General features: G+C 55.5%; 1 protein-coding gene across 1 annotated transcript in view; it reads left to right on the top strand.

Moving 5' to 3' along the window:
* Positions 1-13,886, top strand: part of ITPR3 (inositol 1,4,5-trisphosphate receptor, type 3) — an 89,517-nt gene that overhangs the window by 72,488 nt on the left and 3,143 nt on the right. Inside the window, exons 33-54 of the mRNA XM_006882082.1 lie at positions 393-518; positions 3,000-3,120; positions 3,884-4,074; positions 4,721-4,869; positions 4,981-5,089; positions 5,253-5,343; positions 5,449-5,618; positions 6,907-7,078; positions 7,212-7,396; positions 7,561-7,761; positions 7,895-8,005; positions 8,432-8,527; positions 8,619-8,720; positions 8,807-8,893; positions 9,146-9,256; positions 9,332-9,524; positions 9,754-9,879; positions 10,814-10,986; positions 11,563-11,727; positions 12,392-12,584; positions 13,040-13,144; positions 13,251-13,378. Of these exons, the coding sequence (XP_006882144.1) occupies positions 393-518; positions 3,000-3,120; positions 3,884-4,074; positions 4,721-4,869; positions 4,981-5,089; positions 5,253-5,343; positions 5,449-5,618; positions 6,907-7,078; positions 7,212-7,396; positions 7,561-7,761; positions 7,895-8,005; positions 8,432-8,527; positions 8,619-8,720; positions 8,807-8,893; positions 9,146-9,256; positions 9,332-9,524; positions 9,754-9,879; positions 10,814-10,986; positions 11,563-11,727; positions 12,392-12,584; positions 13,040-13,144; positions 13,251-13,378 (3,105 nt within the window). The remainder of the gene's footprint in view (positions 1-392; positions 519-2,999; positions 3,121-3,883; positions 4,075-4,720; positions 4,870-4,980; positions 5,090-5,252; positions 5,344-5,448; positions 5,619-6,906; positions 7,079-7,211; positions 7,397-7,560; positions 7,762-7,894; positions 8,006-8,431; positions 8,528-8,618; positions 8,721-8,806; positions 8,894-9,145; positions 9,257-9,331; positions 9,525-9,753; positions 9,880-10,813; positions 10,987-11,562; positions 11,728-12,391; positions 12,585-13,039; positions 13,145-13,250; positions 13,379-13,886) is intronic.

Below are 13,886 nucleotides of genomic sequence, written 5' to 3'. Positions count from 1 at the left end.
AGCAGGGCTGTGCAGCCGGGAGGCAGGGCTTTGTGAGGCTGGATGCAGGGCTGTGCAGCTGTGGGGCTGGATGCAGGGCTGTGCAGCTGGAAATCAGGCGGGAGGCTGGGCTGTGTGGGTAGGCAGGACTGTGCAGGGAGTGAGGGCTATGCAGCCTGGAGGAGTGCTCTGTAGCTGGGAAGCAGGGCTGTGCAGCCAGGAGGCATGGCTGTGTGGGCAGCCAAGGCTATGCAGCCTGCAGTCAGGGCTGTATCCGGAGGCAGGGCTGTGCAGGCCAGAGACAGGGCTGGGTGGTGGGGGGCAGAGCTGTGTGGTGTGCAGGGATGGACAGCCTCCCAGGAGGTAGCGGTAGGACGGTCGTGTGTGTTGGCTCACCCAGGCATCTACATCAGGTCTGCAGTAAGCGGGAGAAGCGCCTGGCTGACCCCACCCTGGAAAAGTACGTGCTGACCGTCGTGCTGGACACCATCAATGCCTTCTTCAGCTCGCCCTTCTCTGAGAACAGCACCTCCCTGCAGGTGAGCTCTGTTTGCCCTAACAGTGGCTGGCCTGGCCTGCTTCCATTAAAAATCAACAACAACAAAAAACCAAACAAGAAAATTAAAACTAACCCACTGTTCTCTAGTTGATGGCTACTCGTGATGTCCTTCCATCAGGTTTTGAAGGCTGAAGATCTTTACAGAGGGAGACTGCCCATCTTTCTTCTACAGATCTTTCTGTTAGCAGCCTGGCTCTGAACGTACTATGCCACTAGGGTTCCTTGCTTTTCTGTAGGGAAGGGGGAAATTCGAACATATATTCATATTTGCTTGTGCTTCCTAAAGAAACTGCAGAAGGATAGGCAAGTGTACTAGTTACCTGTGCTGTGTAACAAATTGTTCTCAAGTTTTGCAGCTTGGAGTTATAGTTCTTATTTTACAGTTTCTGTAGGTCAGGATTACAGCAGGAACTGTACCATCAAACAGGAACTACTAAGTTCAGTGGGCATGTTAGAACCAAGGGTGCAAGGGACAAGTGGCAGCACTTAATCGCCAGAGACAGTGGTTTGTTGTTAGGTGCTGTCGAGTTGAGTATGACTCATAGCAACCCTGTGAACAAAGGATCTGAACCCTCTTGTATCCTGCACGGTCCTCACACTTCCCGACACACAGGAGACAATTGCAATAGTCACTGTCAATCCATATGGTTGAGGGTCTTCTCCTTCGCCAACCCTCCACCCTTCCCAGCATCATGTCCTTCTCCAAGGAATCTCCACCTCCTAGCAACATGTCCAAAGTAGGTGAGGCAAAGCCTTGTCATTCTTGCCTCCAAATTGCACTCTGGCTGCACCATTTCTAAAACGTATCTGTTCTCCTGGCTGTATGGGATGTTCAGCGCCCGTCTCCAGCATCACAGATCAAAGGCATCAATTCTTTTCCTGTCATCCTTATTCATTGTCCAGCTCTCAGATGCATAGCGAGTGATTGGAAAGACTGTGGTCTGAATCAGACGCACCTTAGTCCTTAAACTGACAGTGTGGGTGTGTATGTAACCTGAACAGTCTGATTCCAGAGATCTTTGGCTTGGGGTGATTGGTCCAAGGGAGCGCTGGTGGCATAATCTGCAGGAAGTTACCCTGTTTACCCTGAAAGGCGGCACCTCTCTGGTGATTTGAATCCATCAGCAGCACAGGGGGAGAAAGGTGGACAGTCTTTTGTGTGATTTATAACTTCTGAAAACCCAGGGGAGGGTCAGCTGAATCATTTCCGAGTCAATGGCAATGAGTGTGTGAATCTGAATTGGTCATGGGAATCCCTGTGTGGTGTGAGTGGTTGATGTGCGCAGCTGCTAACTGAAAGGTTGGTAGTGTGAGTCCTCCAGAGGTGCCGTGGAAGAAAGGCCTGGTGAGAGATCAGCTGTGGAAAGCCCGGCGAGCACAGTTCCCTGGCTCACATAAGTCACCCTGACTCACTGGCAGCTTGTGTAGCTGATCATAGAGCATCCCTGAAATGGAAATAGTTAAAAGACCGCCTCTCCTCACATTGTGCTTGACGATGTGGAAAAGCTCCAGGTCTAGTCAACACACGTCTGACTCGAACCACTGAAGGGAGGGTCATGGTCTCGCAGTCAGTTCCCAGCTTCCTGACTTGAGACAGTTCCCTCGTCTAGACTCTTAGAATGGAAGGGAGGCTGAGTTCCCCAAGGAAGGACCCTGCTGTACTGTGTCCATGAAGGACACACAAGGAGCCAAGTGAAGGAGCTCCCTTGGGCTGAGGAGCTGGGGAGGGCCTTCAGCAGAATGAGGGGTCCCACGTGAGGAATGGCGTTAACGTCTCTGAATTATCCAGGTAGAACTTGTTGAATTGGTGAATGTAGTATTGTGTACATTTTTACCACATACACGAAAATAATAAAGAAGAACATTGGTTTCTACTTTCTTGACAAAGGTGGGTTTGTTTATTTTACTTTTTCATGTTTATTGTGGTAGCATATACACAACAAAACATTTGTCAATTCAGCTGTCTGTGTGTGCGCGTATCTGTGCCATTCATTATGTTCACCATGTTGTGCAGCCACCAAGAGGTGGGCTTATTATGACACATGTGTTTCTAGAACCCCTTTTTGTACCACAGGATTCTAGTCTCATTTCTGTTTTCTCCACCTCACATCATCCCAGGGCAGGGTGTGGGGCTTGGGGGCAAAGGGTGAGATGAGTCTTTTTTAGACAATCTTTTTGACTTTTGAACCATGGAAATATATCACTGCTTCACAACATTAGTTTAAACCACAGGGTTATGGCTTCAGGGGCATCACTCCCAGGGCTGCCAAGTGCAGTTGGCTAGTTTGTGCACTGCAGAATTCTGGGAAAGAAGGCACTTTTCCCAACTGACACAGAGGCACGTGGTGGCTAGTGTAGTCTTTTTCCCTTCTACCCCATGTAAGGGCAGGCCATCCGGCCTGGTGGGCTGCCCAGGGTAAGGTGAGCCTGGCTGCCACATTGGTTGTATGGCCTCTTCCAGACACACCAGACGATTGTGGTGCAGCTGCTGCAGTCTACCACGCGGCTGCTGGAGTGTCCATGGCTGCAGCAGCAGCACAAGGGCTCCGTGGAGGCCTGCATCCGGACCCTCGCCATGGTGGGTGAGTGTGCCGGGGGCGGGGCCAGCTCCCAACACCCCCGCTCCTCCCTTCACACAGGGATGCCTGCCCTCAAAGCCAGACCAGGTCCCTAAGCTGGCCCATCACTTGCTCCGGGGGGGGAGGTCTCTGTAAGTCCCTCTTGATGTCCAGCTGGCATCTCGGTGACTGAGATGACTGAAAGAAGCAGTTTTCTCTACTGAGTTAGTTCCCTGGAGGCGCACACTGATGCTGGCTAGTGTTGGGTGGGCGTTCTTCAAACAGAGGGGTTTTGTTGCTTACAGATGGTGTCAGGCAAAAAGGAAGGCTTGTAGATGTTTAGGGGGAAGAGGTGGAGGAATGAGGGAGGGAGCGCTGGCATCAGTGTGGAGCCTGGATGGAACCAAGACACAGAAACTAGTTGCCTTTGAGCCAGTTCTGGAGTAAGACTGCTCTGTAGAGTTTATAATGGCTGACTTAATTTTTTAATAGTTTGCCAGGTCTTTCTTCCAAGGCATCTTGGGGTGGTATAGAATTACCAGTCTTTGAGTTACACATTAACGGTATCATTCAGACTCCAAGAGGCAAGCTTCCCTCTTTTTACCCCAAACTGGGAAGAAGGCCATCTTCACAGACTTTTACGAACAGGCCAGGGTAGGGTCCCTATCACTGCACCCTAAGACTTCAGACAAATTTATTTGACCCCAGTTTGGCAGCCTTGAGCTTGGTCCTCTGGCCAGCTGACCGCCTACATCCGCCTTTCAGCACTACCCCTCTCCCCATCCAGCCAAGGGTCGGGCCATTTTGCTGCCCATGGACCTGGACGCCCACATCAGCTCACTGCTCAGCAGCGGGGCCAGCTGTGCCGTGGCTGCCCAGCGGAACGCATCCAACTATAAATCAGCCACACGCACTTTCCCGCGAGTCACCCCCACTGCCAACCAGTGGGACTATAAGAACATCATTGAGAAGCTGCAGGTGGGTGCATTGCCAGCTCCTTCCTTGTACTGCACGTTCAGCTTCCCACTCCTGCAGTGCCCACACCTCCCTGCACTGCCCACACCTTCTCAGGAACGGCCTGCTCACTTGTTCCCTCTCCAGAGACTGTTGAGGGCAGGCCCTAGAGCAGTGGGCTGAGACGCATCATGTAGGGGGAGCTGGGAGCAGCCCAGAGCCCTTGCTACATTACTAGTAGGACTCCTGAAGGAGGTTAGGGCCACCTTTCACCCTTCACCTTTCACCTTTCAGTGCTTTCCAGTTTGTGCCACACATTCCTGCCCCCTGTCTCATCAGCTCTGGAGGGGATGGGTGGGATTACTATTCTTACCAGTCAGAGTCCGAGCCCAGAGAGGGCATGCAGTGTGCCCAAGGTCACACAGAACAGTTGGAAGGGCTGGGAGAAAAGCCGGAGCCTGAAGCATCTGCTTCGCTAGGGTCTCTGGGAAAAGAGACACTTTCCCCCAACTTACACAGAGGCACCTGCTTTTCTCTGGAGGCCAGGCACAGGGCTCATGGGACTCCTTGCTGCTTAGGCAGGGGAAGCTTAGGGGCCAAGCCCTGGATCTCTCTCAGGCTTCAATGGCCTGCCCTGCACCTGAGGTGGTGACCCTTTCCTTCCCCCCAGGACATCATCACGGCTCTGGAGGAGCGACTGAAGCCCCTGGTGCAGGCCGAGCTGTCCGTGCTGGTGGACGTGCTGCACTGGCCCGAGCTGCTCTTCCTGGAGGGCAGTGAGGCCTTCCAGCGCTGTGAGAGTGGGGGCTTCCTGTCCAAGTGCGTGTGCCTGGCTGGGTGGGCGGGGTCTGGTTAGAGGGTTTGTGCTGCCCACCTTTGGGAAGGAGCCAGGGGGGAGCAGCCTTGAGTAGGTCCTCTCTGCCCACCCAGACTGATCCAGCATACAAAGGACCTCATGGAGTCGGAGGAGAAGCTGTGCATCAAGGTGCTGCGGACCCTGCAGCAAATGCTGCTCAAGAAAACCAAGTATGGGGACCGGGTGAGTGTCCCTGCAGGCTGGACGCCTGGCAGGCCAGACCAGGAGGTCCAGGAGCTCAGGACCAGGGCTGATAGCCTAGTTGTTATAACTCAGCTGTGTCTATGTGGCTGGCCAGTACTTGATGCCCGTTGTCTGCTGTCGCCTCACTCCCATTCTCCCACAGGGCAACCAGCTGAGAAAGATGCTGCTGCAGAACTATCTCCAGAACCGGAAGTCCAGCTCCAGAGGGGACTTACCAGATCCCATGAGTGTCGGTCAGTCCTTCCCTCCTCTGCTGTGTGTCTGGGTGGCCTTTCATGCAGGCCCTTCTGCTCTCCTTCCACACGAGGCCCACTCAAGTGATTTCCCTGCCATTCCAGGTCTGGACCAGGACTGGTCAGCGATCGCGGCCACGCAGTGCCGGCTGGACAAGGAGGGGGCCACCAAGCTGGTGTGCGACCTCATCACCAGCACCAAGAATGAGAAGATCTTCCAGGAGAGCATCGGCCTGGCCATCCGCCTGCTGGATGGTGGCAACACCGAGATCCAGGTGAGTTGGGGTGCCAGGTGCTCACATGCCTTAGCTGTGCACTTCCTGTTTAAAAGGTGTAAGCCTCTGAGGTCACAGGGACATGGTCACAGGGCTGGGGTACAGGTATAAGTCCCAGCTACCCATTATTGGTGGCCGTGGTCTCTCACATACACACTGCCCCTTGTCACCATCCCAGCACACCTCTACACCTCCCTCTGCTCTGCTCCAGGCTGACCTGAACCTTTGTCTCCACTGTCCTGCCTCCCATTGTGGCCTTTTAGCCTCTGCTCAGGCGTCCTTCCCTCATTTTTCACATCTTCCTTAGCTCTCGTGGCCTAATAGGTAAGGAGTAGCCCTGCCAACTCAAAGGCATGTGGTTCGAATCTACCAGCTGCTCCAAGGGAGAAAGATGAGAAATCTCCCAAAACCAGGAAGGGTCAACTATGAGTTGTTTTTGACTCAGTGGTACATAACAACCATTACCATCTTCAGCTTTGGTCCTTCATGCAATGTCTTTCTCCTCCAAAAAACCCTCTCTGATTGCTGTATTGCCCCATGATTCCACACACAGCACCTACCGTGAGCCTGGCAGTGTTCTCGACACTGAGGCTTCAGCAGTCAACAGTAGAGACCCATCTCAGTAGAGGGGTGTGTTACCCCATAGACATAATCCACATGTACAGAGAGTATGCTGGGCATGATAACTGGCAAGGGGCCTGAGGGGTGCTGGGGTAGGGTTGTTTGGAACTCAGTGACCAGGAAAGCTCTGAGCGGAGAGCATTTGAGCGAAGAGCTGAAAGGAGGAGGTGAGGCTGTGGACACACAGGGGAGGAGAGCCCAGGTCGAGTAGCGGCTAGTGCAGAGGCTGTGAAGGGGAAGTGGCTGGAGTGGTGAGGGTAACTGGAGGCCGGGGGTGTGGCATGGGATTGAGAGAGAATAGTTGACATGTGGCCTCTCAGGCTCAGTGAGATTCGCCTTTTCCTCTGGGTGACTTGGGAACCACTGCAGCATTTTGAGCAGGAGAAGCATGACTTAGACTTGAGGGGAATCCCTCTGGCTGCCTGTGGAAGATGGATGAATGCAGACACAGACTGGTCAGGAGGCTGGAGGGTGCAGAGTTCCCTCCAGCAGTTTGCTCCCCAGGCCCTTCTTCCCCAGTCCAAGTTACAGGGGTATCTCTACCTGAATTTCATCTGTTTTGGGTGTGTCTGGGGCCTAGTCTGCCTTCATCGTTGTCCCTGAAATACAGGGTTTAGGCCCAGTGTTAACGCTGTCCCACCATATCCCTTCTCCATCTCTTTCCCAGAAATCCTTCTATAACCTAATGACGAGTGACAAGAAGTCCGAGCGCTTCTTCAAGGTGCTGCATGACCGCATGAAGCGGGCCCAGCAGGAGACCAAGTCCACGGTCACAGTCAACATGAGCGACTTGGGCACCCAGCCTCGTGAGGAGCGAGAACCAGACCCCACCACCAAAGGTCAGGGCATGGGGCCACGGGGGTGCAGGGCCGGGGGTGACAGGCCAAAGGCATGGGCAGGGATCGGTGGGCACCAGACACGAGGAGGTGGGACTGCTGGGTGAGGCTGGCCTCACCGAGCCTTGTCTCGCAGGCCGTGTAGCCTCCTTCTCCATGCCTAGCTCCTCCTCCCGCTATTCGCTGGGCCCCAGCCTGCACCGGGGGCACGAGGTGGGCGAGCGCGTGCAGAGCAACGAGATGGGCACGTCGGTGCTCATCATGCAGCCCATCCTGCGCTTCTTGCAGCTGCTGTGCGAGAACCACAACCGGGACCTGCAGGTGAGCACCGGGGTTCCTCACCCGGCTCCCACCACCAGCCGGCGTGCGGCCGCACCCTGCCATCCAGTCGGGGCACCAGCACCGTGGCTGGTGATCCCCTAGCCATGCAGACACAGGTCCTGGTGGGCTCGCCTCTTTACCCCCACCTCTCCTGTGCCCCATAGAACTTCCTGCGCTGTCAGAACAACAAGACAAACTACAACCTGGTGTGTGAGACGCTGCAGTTCCTGGACATCATGTGTGGCAGTACCACAGGGGGCCTGGGGCTGCTGGGGCTCTACATCAACGAGGACAACGTGGGCCTCGTCATCCAGACACTGGAGACCCTCACCGAGTACTGCCAGGGCCCCTGCCATGAGAACCAGGTGAGCAGCGATGGCAACGGCAGCCAGGAGGGCAGAGGTGGATGAATGGGGGGCGGGGCTTGGGCTGGGGGCCTCCAGAGCGGTCGCCAGCCTGAGGGACCCTGGGCACCATGTCCCCCATCGCCCCTGCCAGACCTGCATCGTGACACACGAGTCCAATGGCATAGACATCATCACAGCGCTGATTCTCAATGACATCAGCCCCCTGTGCAAGTACCGCGTGGACTTGGTGCTGCAGCTCAAGGTGGGTCTGTGAAGCCTGCCGGGCGTGCGTGTGATCGTGTGCTGTTGTGTGTGTGAGGTGGGCATCATGTGCTGTGTGTGCAGTGATGCATGTGGCAACGTGTGCAGGTTGCACGTAGACTAAGCACATCATTATGTGTCCGCAAGAGTGAGTACATGAGCAAACCCCGCTGGATGTTGCCTCAACTCCAGAGAGCTCTGGCTTACCGGAGGGCCTCCTTTGCCTGTTAGCAGTCTGGGGAGCTGCAGGTGCCTGCAGCATGGCAGAGTGAAGGCAGGGCTGTGGGTGGGGAGACAGGCAGGAGGCTGGCTGTGCAGACATCAGCAAACTCTGGATGGGGGTGCAGCTGAGGGGCCAGAGGGAGCTGTAATAGCATAGTATCAGGTATAGTAGGATTCTTAGGCTGTGGCCACCACTCGCCCTCAGGACAATGCCTCCAAGCTGCTCCTGGCCCTGATGGAGAGCCGGCATGACAGTGAAAACGCTGAGCGCATCCTCATCAGCCTTCGGCCCCAGGAGCTGGTGAGGCTGGGCTGGTGGGCGCTGGGAAGGCACCACCATGTGGGTGGGCCGCTCCCCAGAGAGGTGGTTAGAGCAAGCGCTGTCCTGCCAGGTGGACGTCATCAAGAAGGCCTACCTGCAGGAGGAGGAGCGGGAGAACTCAGAGGTGAGCCCACGGGAAGTGGGCCACAACATCTACATCCTGGCCTTGCAGGTATCTGCCCCACCCCGCGGCCCCGCCCATTCCCCGCCCACAGCCCGAGGCCACGCCCCTCATGGCTGCTCCGCCCCCTCACTCAGCTCTCCAGGCATAACAAACAGCTACAGCACCTGCTGAAGCCAGTGAAACGCATCCAAGAGGAGGAGGCCGAGGGCATCTCTTCCATGGTGAGTGTCTATGAGCAAAGCTGGGCAGGGGGTGGGGCTTCGACCTAGGGCCTGGTAGGAGGCTGGGAGGCCAGATATCTGGGGTCAGGGCTGTGAGCAGTAGGCCAGGATGTGGACTCAGCTGAGAACTGAGGGATCAGCTAGAATCTTGGCCAGGGATCAAACCCAGAACTCAGGGAGGAGTTTAGGTCCTGGGACGGGGCTGGACTTTGGAGCTGTGCTGCTGGCCTGACCTCAGCTCTCTCCTTACAGCTCAGCCTCAACAACAAGCAGTTGTCTCAGATGCTCAAGTCGTCTGCGCCTGCACAGGAGGAGGAGGAGGACCCACTGGCCTACTATGAAAATCACACATCCCAGATTGAGGTGGGGTCCGGGGGCAGCAGGGGTGGGGGTGAGCGAGGGACTGTGTGAGCCAGCGTGACACTGCTGCGTGTCCAGATCGTGCGGCAGGACCGCAGCATGGAGCAGATTGTGTTCCCGGTGCCTGGCATCTGCCAGTTCCTGACGGAGGAGACCAAGCACCGGCTCTTCACCACCACCGAGCAGGACGAACAGGGCAGCAAAGTGAGCGACTTCTTCGACCAGTCCTCCTTCCTGCACAACGAGATGGAGTGGCAGCGGAAGCTCCGAAGTAAGGACCCTGGGTGGCGTGGAGGGCGGGCTCCTGCAGTTACTCACTGTGGCCCCTCTGGTGCATGCCAGAAAGCCCACCATTGCAGCCCCTCACACTTGCACCCCCAGAGAAGGGATCTTGTAAATGCATTTCCTTTTGGAGATGGGACCTGGGCAAGTGAGGGCAGTGGGGCCTGAACTGGTGGACAGAGGGTGTTACTAATAGCTCTTGACCATCCTCCGCCCAGGTATGCCGCTGATCTACTGGTTCTCCCGCCGCATGACCCTGTGGGGGAGCATCTCCTTCAACCTGGCTGTTTTTATCAATATCATCATCGCCTTCTTCTACCCCTACGTCGAAGGCGCATCCACAGGTAAGGAGACCGGGCCACAGGTAGGGGCTGGGCTTGGGGTCTGCCACACCCCAGGTGAGGGTCGAGCCTCGGGGCTAGTCAGGCCTGAAGTGGAGTAGGGAGAAGGGGTGCAATCCACTTTCCTCTGGGATCTGCACTGACCAGGGAGACACAGACCTATTGGGCAGATTAAGCTGAGCTTGGCCTAATTGGAAGAGCACATGGGCATGTACACACACTTACATACACACATAAATACATTCACATACTGTGACATTAACACACTCACACATAAACACTCATACTGACACGTTAACATGCATATGCCTCATAAACTCCCACATATGCTTATATATGTAGTAACATATATAACACATAAATGCTCACACACATTAACATACATGTACTTACACATATAGATGATATAATCAAACACCTCCAGACAGCCGCTGGCTAGGGCCTCCCATGTAGGCCTGGAGATACAGGTGGGAGGAGGAGGCCCAAACCAGGCATCTGGGAACTTGATGGGGAACCTGGTAGAATGCTGCCTCCTTACATGCTAACTGAAAGGTCAGCTGTTTGAATTCAACGGCTGTGTCATGGGGGAAGGATGGGCGGCCTCCTCCTGCAAGGATATGTTGTTATCCATCATTAAGTCAGAACTGACTCATGGCTGATCCCGCAGTGGGTTTTCAGAGACAGTCAATTGCTCGGGAGGAGATTGCCCATCTTGCTTGACAGAGCAGCTGGTGGGTTATTCTGCCTCAGAAACCCAGTAGAGTGTTACTATGAGTCAGAAGTAACTTGATGACAGTGGGTGGAGGGACTGAGGAGGGAAGGCTTCCAGTGAAGAATGGCTGCCTAAGGCTTCTTTGGCCGATGTGGGGCCTCTCCGGCCCGGCTGGAGCTGTGGTGGGCGTCAGCAGGCCCGCTCAGCCCCTGCCCTGGCTCCTAGGCGTGCTGGGCTCCCCGCTCATCTCACTGCTGTTCTGGATCCTCATTTGCTTCTCCATTGCGGCCCTGTTCACCAAGCGCTACAGCATCCGCCCGCTCATCGTGGCGCTCATCCTGCGCTCCATCTACTACCTGGGCATCGGGCCCACGCTCAACATCCTGGGTGCCCTCAATGTGAGTGCTCGTGGGGAGCCCCCACCCCCAGACCACCCTCTTGTACATATGCAGCCAGACTCCTTGCTCTGTCTGTCTTATCTCCTCCCTGTGCTGGGATCTCAGGCTCATTATAACCAGCAGTTGGGGCCATTACATGCCTCTTTCTTACCTCAACAGCTGGGGGCAGCTGGCACTCAGGCAGGCAGGAGTCATTTTGGGGCACGAGCTTCAGGGCTGCTGTATCCACTTAAGCTGCTCACTATTCCCTTTGTAGATAGCAAGGATTTGCATATTATGATTTTCTGGCACATAGAAAGTGCCTTGGACAAAGGGCACTGTTTCCCAAAGACATGGTAAAGGCCAGGGATGGTCTCTGTCCCCATTTCCCTTTTTTTGCACCTCAGTATCCTCCTGGAGCTGGGGGGAACTCAAAGGGCTTCTCCTTTGTTCTGAAACTCAAGATCCCACATGTATTTAATAAAGCATTTTCATCAATGCCACCCTGGCCAGGCTGAGCATTTCATGGGCCTGGTGACAGGGCTCAGGGAGACTCGGCTTGGGCAGTGGACACTGATCCCTGTGCTCTGCCTTCAGCTGACCAACAAGATCGTGTTTGTGGTGAGCTTCGTGGGCAACCGTGGCACCTTCATTCGTGGTTACAAGGCTATGGTCATGGACATGGAATTCCTCTACCACGTGGGCTACATTCTCACTAGCGTGCTGGGCCTCTTCGCCCATGAACTCTTCTACAGCATCCTGGTGAGACCGCTGCGTCGGGTGAGGCGGGCGGGTGGGGGGCTTGGGCGGCTTGGGGTCACAGGATCTGCTCACAGCTCCCCAGCACCAGTCTGTCCAGTCTTGTTGGTGCTGGACTGTGAGGAGTGAGTTCAGAGTCCTCCAGCTGGCCCTTCTCAGCCCTCAGGCCCTGCCATCTGTCCATCACCCTAGATCAGGGAGAGTACAAACTTTCACCACCTGGGTTTGGATTCCAGCTTGGCCATTATTAGCTGTGGAACTTGGGGAGGTGGGTTTTTTTTTGGTTGGTTTTTTTAAACAGCTGTCTTAGTTTTTCTCTATATAAAATTAGGACAATAGCATCTACTGAAGAAATTGTGAGATTATTTTAATTATTGTTATGAGACATATTGGAGCATTTCCTGATGTTGTAGTTAAGTGTGCTGGGAGAGCTGGCCAGGCTGGAATCCGCCTGCCTGTTCCTCCCCTCACACCTTCCCCTTCTGGTAGCCTTGGAGTTCCAGGTTCCGCAGAGAAGCCTCCCTGACAGGTTCATTGCCTTGGTTTTCCTTGTAAACTCCACTGGAGAAAGCTGTGCAGAACCTAGATTTGAGCAGCCCTGAAGGGGTCTGGTGGGTCCCCAGCAAGGGGGCTGGCTCAGCCCCTCACCCCATCCCTGTCTCTGCAGCTCTTCGACCTCATCTATCGTGAGGAGACACTGTTCAATGTTATCAAGAGTGTGACCCGCAATGGCCGCTCCATCCTGCTGACCGCCCTGCTGGCTCTCATCCTGGTCTACCTCTTCTCCATCGTGGGCTTCCTCTTCCTCAAAGATGACTTCATCCTAGAGGTTGACCGGCTGCCCAGCAACTACTCCAAAGGTCTGACAGCCCTTCTTCTGGAAGCGGGTGTAAAGGCCATGAGGTCTGGCTGGCCCAAGTGACCAGCATCTGGACCAAGACCTGGCAGCACTTGTCCCAAAAGGACCCGTGCTTCAGGTCCTCCTCTTGGCTTGTGGGGAGGCCTGACTCACACTTCCCTGCCTCCCTCCATCCTGTAACTGGCAAAGGTGTGGGAGCATGTTGGGTCTCTAGCTCTGTAAGGAACTACTTGCTTCAGTATTTTCAGGGACTGCCTGTGCCCCAGGCTGGCATCAGAGGCCCTCCCTGCCCGTGTGTAGTCCGTGGAGCCAGGACTCGAAGCCCTTCACTTGTAGTCAGAGTGGGAAGCAGACAGGGTTGGCGAAGGCTCATGCCATAATGCCAGGGCCAGCCCTCCTGGGGGTAATTTACTTGGGCACTTGGACTGCTCGTTGACTTTGTGTGTGTCATTCCAGCCATTCCCCTCGAGATGCCACATGGTGCCACCACATTTGTGGGCACGTGTGACAGGGACAAGATGGACTGTGTCTCCGATGTCTCAGTGCCCAAGGTTCTGGAAGGTGAGGGCCGCGTGTGTGTGGGCGGCCAGGTGGGGATGTGAGGAGGACGAGGCAGGCCTGCCCAGGTACCAGGCGTTCCAGGTACAAGCACACGCTCTGCTCACAGATGACGAGGATCCAGACAGCACGGAGCGGGCCTGTGACACGCTGCTGATGTGCATCGTCACTGTCATGAACCATGGGTTGCGCAACGGGGGCGGCGTGGGCGACATTCTCCGGAAGCCCTCCAAAGATGTGAGCCCCCGGCCCACCCCAGTTCACACGGCCCAAGTCCCTGTCTCCATCTGTGCTGTGAAGTGTCTGGCCCTGCGGTCACAGCCAGGGCAGTTTTGCCTTTCACTGCTGAAAGCCCCCTCCTTCGTTTCCCTCCTGCCCTTCCACCCCCAGCTGATTTACAGTGATCTGCTGCTGAGATCACATCTCCGCCAGTGTGCCCTGGCACCCCACCAGCTCACTGCAGAGCCAGAAGGGAAGCCCTTCACTACCACACTTGGCGGGGGTGGGGGCGGGAACCTACAGCAGGGCCATACAGCGGGGCAGTAGGAGGGCCTGTGGCAGAGAGGTGAGGGGGACTTACGGCTGGGGGCTAAGAGGACAAGGGGGCCTCAGCCAGCTTCCCAAGGAGAGCCTGTGGTTGGCTCGGGCTGTCCCATTCCCTGGACATGGGAATGAGAAGTTTTCTCTCCATCCAGTCAGTTTCTAGAATATGTGAGGCTAGGTGTCCTGTGGGTGGACACTGTGT

Source organism: Elephantulus edwardii, unplaced genomic scaffold (assembly GCF_000299155.1).
Source record: "Elephantulus edwardii isolate Elephantulus edwardi_28Jun2011 unplaced genomic scaffold, EleEdw1.0 scaffold00017, whole genome shotgun sequence".
NCBI lineage: Eukaryota > Metazoa > Chordata > Mammalia > Macroscelidea > Macroscelididae > Elephantulus > Elephantulus edwardii.
This window is presented reverse-complemented; position numbering and strand designations above follow the sequence as displayed.